Raw genomic sequence first — 13,445 nt, 5'->3', positions numbered from 1 at the left:
GGATGCTGGGGCGGGGCGGGACGGGGGGGGCAGGGCAGGGCGGGCGCAAAACTGCAAAGCACCCCCCACCCCACCCTCACCCCGCTTCGGGGATTAAAGCAATTACCGCTTTCCCAGCTGGCGCGCGCCTTTCTCTCCCGCACCGGCCGAGCAAAAATGCGGTGCAAAGCAAGGCGGGGAGGGGAGGAGGGGTCCCTCTCCAGGGGCAGCATCTGCTCCAGCTGCGGTCCGAAGGGAGCCGCCTCCCTGGCCCCGCCCACTCAGGCAAATAAGCTCCCGGGGGCGGCCTTAGAGCGCCACGCCTCCCCGCCTCGATTCCAGGCCTGCGAAGCGAAAGTGAAAGCGCCGCACTTTCTCCGGCTCCAGCAGAGCCGAGCCGAGCCGAGCTGCGGGGAGCTTTTTTTTTCTTTTTGCGAGAGGGGCCGCGGCCGGTATCTCTGGAGGCCTGCGGGGGGGGGTGTAGGCGGTGCAAAGCTCCGCGTGGGCGGCTGGAGTCATCTGACAACGGAGCCAAAGCGCGCCGGCAACTTCCTGAAAGTTGCTTGGCTCGGGCAACGCTGCAAAGTGGCCTTCCCCGGAGCCAGGATGCGAGCCAGGTGGCCCGGGAGGGCTTTGGTGGGGCGGGAGGGGCTCCCGGGGGGCTTCCTGCCCGGGTTGCTGCTGCTGCTGCTGCTGAGTGCGGGGCGCGGAGAAAGCTGCGCTGCCAAGAGAGCCAACATCGTCCTCATCCTGACCGACGACCAGGATCTGGTGCTCGGGGGAATGGTAAGGCTCGGACCTTCGTAGGGTGTTTCTCCAGCCGGGCGCCCCCGCCCAGCCGGAAACCTACCTGCTGGCTCAGGTGGGCGTTGTGCTGGGAAGGGCCAGGGGGCCCAGGTAGTGAACAGCTCCTGGGGAAGGTGGGGGCTGCAGTTTCCACCATTGCTACCGGGTGCAAATTCCTCCCGCCTAAAGGATTCCGAGAGAAGCCTGAAGAATAATCGCGAACCTTACTTCTGGAAGGGGGGAGGGCGGAGCAAGTGACTCAAGGTGGCCCCGCCCTGATTCTCTTCTTGGGCAAAGGTCTCCGACCTTGGCCGCTTTAAGACTCGGGGAGTTCAACTTTCAGAATTCCCCAGAAGTTGAAGTCCAGGAGCCTTAAAGTTGCCAAGTTTGGAGACACCCCCCCACCTGGTGTTGGGTATAAGAGGAGTGGACAGAAAATCCCATACACCTTTGGAGATTTGGGTATTGCACCCTGCAACCATAACGTTCTAGCACTGTAGTGTTTGAATGTAGGCCTACCTTAAAGGGGTGACGCTTTGCAAGGAACATTGTTCGAGTTGTAAGCAGAACAGTCCTTGAAAGTCTGTCCCGCCCCCTCCACGGCATAGAAATCATATACAGATAGTCTAACAGTGCAAATGAATAATATGAATTGGCAAGTTGCTTAGCAATGATATTTAAAAGTAATAAGTTGTTAATGTTAGTTATATTAGTGTTCCTTAATATCAAATGGCAATTAAAAGATAACTTGCTACCTAGTATGTGGAAGAAATGCTCCGAAAGATACTCATATAAATCATTCATTCATGCTAACATTAATAAATATAGGAAGGACATGAGCACAGCAATATAAAGATTAGGTGAGTGAGGCAGAGGGCTGCTTGACTTGGAAAGAGTAAATGATGAATAAATTCTGCAGATTAACATTTGATTTAACAGCGAATGCTGACTGATTGCTTCTTGAAAAGCTCCTACTGAACGCTGCCAGTAAACCCATTTATCTTGTTGATTCCTTTATTTCCCCGGAACTGTCCTTGTCTCTTAGGAAGATTAAAATCCAACTTGATTTCTGGTAACTAAAAGGACAACATTATGTTGTTTTCCTTTGAGTGCTTTGGACAGAGTCCCGTTCAAACATGGCATTTTTTAAAATTATTTATAAAGGAAAATATTTGTGGCTCAGCCTTGAGCTGTGGCGTTCCTGGTATTCTCTGGGCTTGATTGGTTTCCCCCGCAGATGTTTCATTACCCAAACTAGGATAACATCAGTACACTGACCATGCTAACTTAGTTTGGGTAATGAAACATCTGCAAGAAAAAAACCAAACTCGGAGAACACCAAGGATTTCTCATTTGTGTTACTTTTTTCCAGAATTATTTTTTAAAAATGTCATTCTTGTCTGCAGCTCTAGTTGTCTCTTATCTTTCTATATTTACCAGTTTTGACCTTGTTTAGCTTTGCAAAGATCAACCAAGCTGACTTTGCTACCATCTTTGAAGGTCAGTCCATTCTTTTAACATTGTTTTAGGACAGTGGTTCTCAACCTGTGGGTCGGGACCCCATTTGGGTTCAAACGACCATTTCACGGGGGTCGCCAAACCACGCTGTCCACCATTTTTTTCCCTTTTCCCTAGCTGTCCTACTCCCTCTTATTGGTGGCCACACCCACTTGGGGGTCACCACAACATGGGGAACTGTATTATGGGGTCACGGCATTAGAAAGTTTGAGAACCACTGTTTTAGGATCTCACCTCCCACTTTTATGCACGTGTTCTGCTGCAGAAGAGGAGAAAATTACGCCATCTCTTTTCAGCAGTAACCCTATGGATGCTTGCTCAATTTCAAGAGAAAGGAAAACAGTTCAAATGTCCCTCTAATCACTGCTGCTTATAGATTTTGGAAGGCAGTGCTTTAAGGGTTCAACCGATGAAGGAAATGTTTAGTGTGGGTCATGTGGCTTAGAAAAAAACACAAGTTGCTGTGTAGGACGTTTCAGTTCTGGTTTTCTCCAGTCATAAAGGATGTTTCATCTCCATGTGAAAGCACAGACCAATTTGGTTCCTTTTCTGATGCGTGACCCTACCAGAGTAATGGAGCTGGAAGGGACTTTGAAGGTCTTCTAGTCCAACCCCTTGCTCAAGCAGGAGACCATAGACCAGGGATAGGCACCCTTGGCTCTTTTATGACACTTTTATGTTGGACTCTCAGCCATGCTGAGGGGACAGGGAGAGATTTCCAAGCTGAGCCATGCTGGCTCAGGAATTCTGGGAGTTGAAGTCCACGAGTCATAAAAGAGCCAAGGTTGCCTATCCCTGGTCTAGACCATTTCAGATAAATGGTTGTCCAGTATCTTCTTTAAAACCTCCAGTGTGGAAAGGGCTGTTTAGTAATCAGATTCTTGGCTTCCAATTTTCAGACCCCGATGAAGAAGACCCAAATGCTGATTGGTCAGTTTGGGGCTACCTTTGCTAATGCAGTGAGTATCTCCAAAATGTGGTTTCAGAATTGCTTTGTATATAGTTCATCTGTGAACAAAATCAATCTCCTGGTCCAACTGCCATGGTGGAGCAGTGGCTAGAATGCAGTATTGCAGGCTAACTCTGCCCACTGCCACCAGTTCGATTCTCACCGGCTCAGGGTTGACTCAGCCTTCCATCTTTCCGAGATCGGTAAAATGAGGACCCAGATTGTTGGGGGCAAATATGCAGACTCTGTAAACCGCTCAGAGAGGGCTGTGAAGCACTGTGAAGCGGTATATAAGTCTAAGTGCTATTGCTATTGATTTGTCTGTTTTCAGTTTTCAGTGACCCCCCTGTGTTGTCCCAGCCGCAGCAGCATCTTGACAGGCTTGTATCCCCACAACCACTTGGTGAGCAACAATTCCTTGGAAGGGAATTGCAGCAACTCTGCCTGGCAGAAGTTCCAGGAACCCTTAACCTTCCCGGTTTACCTGCAAAAGCAAGGTTACCAGACCTTCTACGCTGGCAAATACCTCAACCAGGTAGAGCTACGTGTTTCCCTGTAAACGCTTTTCTTTTAGCGATTGTGCAGATGTGCCTGGTGTGCTTTCCCTAACACATCTCCTTTCTTACAGTATGGGCACCCGAATGCAGGTGGTGTTCAGCACATTCCCATGGGATGGACATATTGGCTAGGTCTGGTGAGTAGAACGGCACGTGGTTTCCTCCAAGTCAGGGCTGTCTAACTTTGGCAACTTTAAGACCTATGGACTTCAACTCCCAGAATTCCCCAGCCAACATGGTTGAGTTGAAGTCCACAAGTCTTAAAAGTTGCCAAGGTTGGACACCTCTGCTCTAAGTTTCCCCATGGAAGAGAATCCTTGAAGGAAGTCCGCAGGACAGATCCACTGGGGTGAACAGTTGCATCCCACAGGGGTTGGATTCCAGCTCCCATCAGCCACAACTGGCGTGACTGATTTTTGTATTAATAGGAGCTGGAATTCTGAATGGAATGAAGAACCGTGGAAAGCTAGATTCGTCTCTGTTCTCAGTGTTGCTAGCTAGAAGAACTACCCAAGTTTTAAAAAGAAGTTAGATGTGCCTTAATACAGGTAGTCCTTGACGTACGGCCACAATTGAGCCCAAAATAAAGGATGACCTTTATTTATCTTGTCCAAGTTACATAATGTTCTAACATGGGCTTTATCTCAATTTGTTTTAACTGCCATTTCATTGTTTTGAGTGAAACGTAAACTGCTGTGAAGGTTTTTTTTAAGACCAAGTAATGTCAAAATATTTTAAATAAATGACTACCCTGGTGTCTAACAGGCCATGTGCATCCTCCCACAGGTGGGCAATTCCAGGTACTACAACTACACCCTTTCAATGAACGGCCATGAGGAGAAACACGGGGACCGCTACGAAGAGGACTATCTCACGGACCTGCTCGTGAGTTACTCCGTTTCCTCCTGCGCGTCACCTCCCCTGTGGTGCCCTGCAGAGGTGGCCACTAGGTAGGCTCCCAAAAGTCAAGATGGCAGCCACTGTGCATGAAAAAAAAAAAAAAACAGGCGGAGCATTGATCACAGCTTTGTGGCTGCCATCTTGACTTTTCTTCACCCATTCCTGCAAATCGCGCTGGTGCCGCATCGTCAGCTGCCCTCTGCAAAGAACTAGGCTATTTTGGCACAAGGAGATAAAACTCTTGCTTCTGCTCTGAATATTTCTGTTTTGTGTCACCGGCCAATACCCACAAGGGAGGGAGGGAAGTCTTGGTTATTTGGGGAGGGGGGGCAAGTGAGTGCCTGGAACAGCCTGCCTTACATCTGAGTAAGACTCGGACAGCTGTTTTCTCCGCTTACGTCCTTTCCCATCTTCTCCGTCCCTCCCTGATCCGTCTGTGTTGCAGACCAACCGGAGCCTGGATTTCCTAAGGAAGTTTTCGCACCTTCCCTTTCTCATGGTGTTAGCCCCACCTGCTGCGCATTCTCCCTGGACCGCGGCTCCTCACTACAAGTCCGCCTATGGTACTGTCCAGGCCCCTCGCGACGGCAGCTTCAACGTGCACGGGAAGGTGAGTGCCAACGCATCCTAGGTGGTCAGTGACCTCGGTGGCCTTGAAGCAGACTAACACAGGGCTTGGAAATCTGGCACCATTCAAACTCTGCATCTGAGTTCCATGAATGATGGAATGGAATGGAATAGAAAATATAAAAAATAGAATAGAGAAAATAATAAAATAGAATAGAGAAGAATAAAATAGAATAAAGAAGAATAGAATAGAATGTACACTAATCAGCATACATTAAAATGAAATTGTGCTACATTCAGCTTTCAAAAAATACCATTATGCATATACCCATATACACACATATATATGACACAGAGAAGCATCAGTATAGTTTGAATGTATACATATACATGGCAAAAAAAAAATCCTGTGAATTTACAATTTCAGGCTCAGTCGTGGTCGTAAGTTAATGACTACCTGAACATGGTGTGTGGGGGGGTCCTTTTATAGATCCTCCTTATCTAATATCCATCCTTGAACCATTTGTATCTCTGGAAGTTGCTCCTAGATTTTTTCTCTTTTGTAGGACAAGCACTGGCTGATAAGACAAGCAAAGACACCAATGTCCAACAGCTCCATTGAGTTCTTGGACCACGTTTATAGAGCCCGGTAAGAAAATGTTGCTTTATTGTTGGTAAAAGGGGTGAAAGAAAAGATGATCTGAAACCGGTTTTCTGGATGACTTGATGAAAGGAGCACCATCTGCCCATTTCTGCAAGCCAAAGTGGGCCTAACTGTGGTTTGAAGTGTCTATAATCGATTGTGCTCACACATTGTAGTAAGTCATAAACTTACGGCTTATAATTTTAAAATGGCTTTTCATACCTCCCAATAAGCCAGAAAGTGCAGTTTACTAAGCCACAGTCATTGGATTCCCATAAGCTATGAAGCCACAAAGGAACACAAACCACCAGATGGTTTAGTGTGACATGTAAACCCAGTCACCCCAGAGGTGTTTTTCCAATCATCCAGATCATGGTTGCCCCAAAGGTCCTTTTCCAAAAGGCAACTGGACTTCCTTGATTTTTTTCTTTGAAAATATTTCACTTCCCAGAAGAACTGGGTGAGAAGCGAAACCAGTAGTCTTCTGAAAAAAAGCATCTTTGGGGGAACCATGACTTGGATGATTGAGAATCTCTCTGGACATGTAAACTCAATCCTTAAGGAGAAAATAGTTAAATTTATCTGTTGTGTTTCTTGACCCACCCTGAGCTGGCTATCAGTAAAAGCAGCAAAGCACATGAACACAGTAATAATTCAGATCATTTTTATTAATAGACTGATCAATCAATAAGAATAAAGCTGGAAGGGACCTTGGAGGTCTTCTAGTCAACCCCTGCTCTAACACAAGACCCTTTGCCATTTCAGACAAGTCTTTTTAAAAACCTCCAGTAATGAAGCATCCACAACTTCTGGAGGCAAGACCTTCCACTGGTTAATTGTTTTCACATCTGCATGAGAATAGAAAAGAAAAGAAACAGAAACTGGAAGGGACCTTGGAGGTCTTCTAGTCCAGCCCCCTGCTCAAGCAGGAGAACCTATACCATCTCAGACAAGTGACTATCTAGCCTCTTCTTAAAACTCTCCAGTGATGAAGCGCCCACAATTTCTGGAGGCAAGCTGTTCCACTGGTTGATTGTCCTCACCGTCAAGAAGTTTCTCCTTAATTCCAGGTTGCTTCTCTCCTTGATTAATTTCCATCCATTGTTTCTTGTCCTGTCTTCTGCTGCTTTGGAAAATAAGCTGACCCCTTCTTTATAGCAGCCCCTCAAAAATACTGGAATACTGCTATTCCTTCTTTTCTCTAGACTAGCCATACCCAATTCCTGCAACTGTTCTTCATATGTCTTCATGTGTTTTAGCCTCCAGGCCTTTAATCATCTTAGTTGCTCTTCTCCGCACTTTTTCCAAAGTCTCAACATCTTTATGTGGTGATGCAGTATTCCAGGTGTGGTCTTACTAAGGATTTATAAAGCGATATTAATACTTCATGTATTTTGATTCTATGCCTCTGTTTATACAACCCATCGTTTCTCTCTTATCTACAGGTGGCAAACTCTGTTGTCAGTAGACGATATGGTACAGAAAGTGATGGATCAGCTGAAATCCCTTAAATTGCTGGACAGCACATACGTGTTCTACACCTCAGATCATGGTTATCACACAGGTGAGTAGAAGCAGAGTGATAGGGAATTATTTAAAAAGGCCCACAGATAATATTGGGAATCTATAATCATTCCATCAGAAATCAGTGTTCTGAATATAGGCAGCAACATTCAAAACTAGATTTAATAATAAGCCATTAACTACAGGAGCCCTTGCACATCCCGGACAAATGATTGTCCAATCTTTCCTTATGTGAGTTGTCTGGACCAATTTGACCATTTGTTGTCTCAGTCTGATCTGGAAATTCGCTTTGGAGATTGGATTGAATTGCCTTTGAACCAGATCTCCAAACTGAATATTTGCGCTTGCTAAAGAACGATTCCTTTTCATCTTTGCAAGTCATCCATGTTTATTTTCTCCCCCTTTCTGTCTATTCTGCTGTCTTTGTGGGGGTTTTCTGCAGGACAATTCTCACTGCCCATTGACAAACGGCAACTTTACGAATTTGATATCCGGGTGCCGTTGCTGGTGCGAGGCCCAGGTGTTAAAGGAAATCAAACGTACCTGGTAGGTTTACTTGTTCTTCAAACTTGGCCCTTTTATGACTTGTGGACTTGAACTCCCAGAATTCCTCTTAGTATTTTGAAACTTTCCTCTGCCACCGGCGGTTCCCAGAATTAATTTATTAATTTCAATCCCCTTTACTGTGGCATTGCTACTACTCTGTCCTTTCGTGCCACAAACATTTAAATAGCAAGCACAGTCTTGTGGCAGCTTCACAATTCTCTCAGGGGTCATCCAACAGCTGCTTTAATGTGTTGTCCTCTTGTCCTTAAGTGGGCAGAAAAGTATATTGAGATAAACGGTGCTGCTCCCACATCTCGGGACACTGCGACCGTCATAAATATGAGTCAGTTGCCAAGAGTCTGGAGTTTGATCATGTGACCGTGGGGGTGCTGCAATGGTCATAAGTATGAAGACCAGTCATAAGTCACTTTTTTTAGTGCCGTTGTAACTTCAAATGGTCACTAAATGAGCTGTTGTACGTCAAGGATTACCTGTGTTCACTTCCTACAGAGTTTGTGATCCTGTGAGGACGAGACTTGTTGGTTAAGGAACCGTTGTCCTGAGTTCCTTTCAAAATATCTCCTGTCTTCTCTTCTCAGGAACCCATCCTGAATATCGACCTGGGACCGACTTTCTTGGACATTGCAGGAATCAACGCCTCTCAGACCAGCATGGATGGTGTCTCCTTTTTGTCTCTCTTGGTAATAAGTTGCCTTGAACTTTGGAACAGAGTCCGATGGGAGAGTCCAGTTAGAAGCAGGAACAGAGGAGGCATTTTTTCCCCAGCATTTGCAGTGTTTACCAAGGCTGGTTTTGCTCAGAACCTGCATGTGGAACTTTTATGTGTTGCGGGATCACACCGCAGAATGTGAACCTGAGATTCAAGGGGCTTAAGCAGATCTCTAATCAATTCAAGTGAACAAACCGTGAGGGTCCTGCATGGGTAGAGACCACTGTGCCATTTCCATAACTTTAAATATTCTTCCAAGTGTTTTGAACATACAATGACTGGAAAAAAAATGGAATAGGATAAAAAAGAAAAGAAAGAAAGAAAGAAGGGAGGGAGGGGAAGAAAGAGAGAAAGAAAGAAAGAAAAAGAAAGGAAAGAAAAAGAAGAAAAGAAAGGAGGGAGGGGAAGAAAGGGAAAGAAAGAAAAGAAAAAAGAAAGGAAAGAAAGTAAGAATGAAAGAAAGAAAGAAAGAGAAAGAAAGAAAGAAAGAAAGAAAGAAAGAAAGACAAACTGGCCCAAGGTCACCTCGCTGACTTTGTGCCTGAGGCACGACTAGAACTCACAGCCTCCTAGTTTTTAGCCTGAGACTGTAACCACTATTCATTCACACCATTTATCAGCAGGCAAATTAGCCTTGAGGAGACTCTTCATTGGGACTTTTCTGGATTGTCCAGCAAGACGTTGGTTGGAATTCCCTGGATAGCATGGCAGTTTCCACTTAATTAGTTTATTAAAGAATCTTTTAATCTTTCTCCATTAGGTTAAGTGGGCAATGAAGCCTGACAGGGCACCAAAGGAAGTGTCTAAAATATATTTAGAAATTGTTACAGAAAAAGAGAGAGCTTTCTATTCACGTCTGCTTCCTGAAATGTGTCTCCTTTTGTGCAGGTGAACAAGACACAGAGATCTAGGTGGCGATCAGACTTCCTAGTTCAATATAATGGAGAAGGCTACACAACCAAGGACCCCGAGTGTCCGGTCTTGGGACCAGGAGTGTCTGTAAGTGACCTTACTTCTCTAATTTTCACATATTAGTCCATAGTTCATTACAAAACATTGAGTCTGCTATTTACACCCATGACACGTGCTCAGAAGGCAGCTTCCTCATTTACAAGTATTTACTTTAGTTCTGAAAGACACTCAACCCTGCTTACCTTTATCTTGGTAATTTTAGCTGGCTAAATTTCCATTTGTTTTGCATGTAAAGAAAACATTTGTAGGAAGAGGAGACAATGTGTAGTTCTGGTTTAATAAGTAGCTGCGGAAGACCCCAGCAAAAATGGTGGGCTGTTCTGTAGAAAACTAAAAGTTCCCCTACCCATCTAGCCAGCATGGCCAATGGCAGGGGATCATGGGAGTTGGGATGCGAAAGCTCTGGGTAGTAGAATGTGGTCCTTCTTTAAAAAAAGTCATTCCTCTATGAGAAAGAGGACAGATCTTAGAAAAACCCTTTTTGTGTCTAATTGCACCCCTGTCTGTGTTGATGCTCTGTTCCCATAAGGGTCAACCATTACTTAGGTGCTTAGCAGAGCAAAATCATGGAGGAAGGATGGGAGAAAGGTCTAACAAATGAACATTGTCTCCTTTGACTTCCGAGAAACGGGCTCTTTTGCCTTCCTAACAGCAATTCCGTTCAGGAATGACATTTCTGTTCCAGACCAGGCTGGCACATTTGCCTAGGCAAAGCAGCTCTTTGCTTAGCCCTCCACATCATTTTCCTACAGCTCAACTCAAGCTGTCCGACCTGTAACAGCTTGAACCTCCACATAAGAACAATCCTTGGCTCCATTTGTTGAGAAAGATACAGTTTAGAAGTCAAGTGTATTGCAGTAACGCAAAGCCCAAACGGAGATTCGCGTGCCAAAATCAATAAGTCTAGCCCCCACTTTTGTTTACCTTTCGCTGCCCACCGATCAAGTTCCTGCAGGATGTTTCCATAATGCTCAGCTTGAAACCAGGTTGGTATGCAGCTCCCTTCTTCCAGCTGGGTGACCTTGGAGTGGCATCTCTGTCTTCATTTCCCCCCCCCCCAAGCATCCCCCTCCCTTCATTTCCCCTCCCCACAGTTCAGGCAGATCATCATGGTGGAACAATGACGCACAAACAAGCATAAGGTGGCAGCTGACAGGGACCTAAAACGCTGCTGAGAAAGAGGTTGTCTTGCATTCTCACAAACCTGGGTTGACATGGTCTCCCCCCTCCCCTGGGCACCTAGTCTGCCACGTGAGAGCAGGAGTAGGAGAGTTGCTGTGATGGAGGACAATGAAATGGATGTCCTGTAAAGGGTTGGAGAAGGGAATGAATTTTCTCCTTTTCCTCTTATTTATGGGAGCTTGGAGGTTAATTGGGCCCATGAGATGGTTGTGCTGTTATGGATAGTTGCTATTATTCTCTGTTGCCGTTATGCATATGTGCTGTAGATCAACTTTATTTGTGTCTTTCGCTCTGTATAAGCCAGTAAGAGTGGCTGTTGAAAAAATGAGCAGCTATATCAATTGACTAGAATCAATGCAAAGGTAAAGAAGTCCCATCAGATTTTACTCTGCTAGTTGTTGCCAACTATAGGTGGGGGGTCCTCATCTCTGTTTCAAGGCCCTTCAGCCAGCACTATCCAAAGACGTTTCTGTCACCTCACCAGCCGTGTCTGTTCTTGGCAGAAGAATGCAAGTTCTTGGATAGACATTCGGTTCACAAAGGGTTTTCCAACTCTTATTTTGCGCAGCAATGTTTCCCTGACTGCGTGTGTGAGGATGCCTACAACAACACATATGCCTGTGTGCGAACTTTGAGTGCTGCGAACATGCAATACTGTGAATTTGCCGATAAAGAGGTAAGCAGCCATCTTCTCTAGTGTCAAGAGGTCCAGAGAGCTGGGTCCGTGGCCTTCAAGAATGATCATGTAATGCGCAGAGCTTCTGGCATCAGGAAAATACCTTTCCATTAGGATTATGTTGACAAGCAAAGTCTGTCGGGGAGGTGCTCTGGGGCAGGGTCCCCAACCCCTGGGCCGTGGACCGGCACCAGGCTGCAGCATGCCAGAAACCGGGCTGCGCAAACAAGCAAAGCCCCATCTACGGGATGCAGGTAGCACACAAAACCATGTATTCTCCGGTCCGCAGAAAACACCTCTCTCTACGGTCCCTGGTGCCCAAAAGATTGAGTTAAACGAAGTGTTGGTGGAAGGACAGCTGTAGAGAGCAGAAAGTAGTGTAGTGGGATGCAGTGTTCCCAGTTTGCCTTCTGGAAAATGAGTTTGACCAGATATAACAAAGGAGCTATTTCTGTGGGCAGGCAAACAGCACAAAGCACAGGGAAAGATGCCTTCAAAATTCCTATTCCTATTTGCAAGTCCACGAACTGGTATATTATTTTTGCGCCCTACTCGCCCATCAGCCAGAAAGCTTCCCCAAATGGTTCATGGATCAGTTAAAAAAGACCAGCCTTATCCTGACGCGAACAGTCACAGAAGACCTGATTAGGAAGGTGGGCAGGGGTGAGAGACCTTCAAAGAGACGAGTCTTGTTTTTATGGTGACTTCAAGAAGTTCAAAGGGTGATTCTCCCAGGTTGGTTCTGCCGAGTGGATGGAGTCTTTTTCCAGGTTTGAAGGCAGTTGGGACCACCTTGTAAGAAGAAGACTGTGTTGATGGATGTTGGCTTCTCAAGGATTTCCTTTCGGAGAGGTTGCCTCCTGACCGTCACTGCACGTCCTACTTTTTTCTTGCAGAATTTTGTGGAAGTCTACAATCTGACTGCAGACCCCCATCAGCTTTCTAATGTAGCCAAGACCGTGGACCCTTCGCTGCTTGTGCAGATGAACCAGAAGCTGATACAATTGCAGGCTTGTTCCGGTGTCAGCTGCCGTTCCTGAGGGTTTGAGCACTTTGGCTAGGACCAAGAACCCAAGACACCTCTCCCTTTCCTTGTGATTTTGTGGCCCGGCTTCCTTCTGTCTCCCAATGGAAGCCAACCTGATGCTGCCTTTTAATTTAGGATTGCTCGGTCTTGAACCCCAAGTTTGGACTTTGCTGTGCCGGAATAGTATTGGGGTAGAGCAGAAAGGGAAAAATATGGGGTGAAGAGCAAAGGCTGTCACCCAAGAATTTCCAAACTTGTTATTCTGGGAGTTGCACAAGTCTAAAAGTGGCCAAGGGTGTAACAACTTTAAAAGACACCCTGTGAAATTCTAGTGCCTTGTCTCCATTGCTTATCTTGCCTCGTTTTGGCCAGGCAGTGGGCAATGAGGTCTCACTTCAGAGCGAAGAACATACCTGACCCAGCCAGTGCTGACCTTCTCAATTTGAGGCTGTCCGAATGTTCTTGGACTACAGCATCCTGCGGCAACTGTCATCTTTGTGACTACATATCCCACCGTCCTCTGCTCTGGTTAGATGAGGGGTGGGGAGGATTCTTTCCGCTTAGCCATTGATTAACACAGAACGAATTAACATGGGGTGGCTTACCTCCGTGATCATCGCCTTCCTTTCTCGTGCTGGCTGAGATCTTGGGAGGCTCTGTACATCCCTCCAGCGATCATGGTGCCTAGTTGGACACTTTTACCAGGTCCTCTTGTGTAGTCCCTGGGGATGATTGCAGTTGCTTTGTGTCTTCATACTGTGAAAAAAAATTGGAATAAAGCATTTTTCTCATTAGAAAAGATGGTCTTGCATTTTTGTGTCGTCCCTGATATGGAGACTCCTGACCATTGGGCTTGTCCCAACTGGCCGTTTAGAAGAGAAGAGCCTTT

General features: G+C 45.9%; 1 protein-coding gene across 1 annotated transcript; it reads left to right on the top strand.

Moving 5' to 3' along the window:
- Positions 1-179: 179 nt before the first annotated feature.
- Positions 180-13,355, top strand: LOC120318805 (N-acetylglucosamine-6-sulfatase-like). Its single transcript, XM_039366871.1, has 13 exons — positions 180-765; positions 3,183-3,242; positions 3,564-3,767; positions 3,861-3,926; positions 4,576-4,674; positions 5,135-5,299; positions 5,823-5,905; positions 7,345-7,463; positions 7,866-7,969; positions 8,569-8,670; positions 9,588-9,698; positions 11,422-11,529; positions 12,426-13,355. The coding sequence occupies exons 1-13, from the start codon at positions 586-588 to the stop codon at positions 12,567-12,569; spliced, it is 1,545 nt and encodes a 514-aa protein (XP_039222805.1). The 5' UTR covers positions 180-585; the 3' UTR covers positions 12,570-13,355.
- The last annotated feature ends 90 nt before the right edge of the window (positions 13,356-13,445 follow it).

This window comes from Crotalus tigris, unplaced genomic scaffold (assembly GCF_016545835.1).
Source record: "Crotalus tigris isolate CLP2741 ecotype Arizona unplaced genomic scaffold, ASM1654583v1 scf7180000020455.750797, whole genome shotgun sequence".
NCBI lineage: Eukaryota > Metazoa > Chordata > Lepidosauria > Squamata > Viperidae > Crotalus > Crotalus tigris.
Note: the sequence above shows the minus strand (reverse complement) of the source record. Positions and strands in the feature narration are given on the sequence as shown.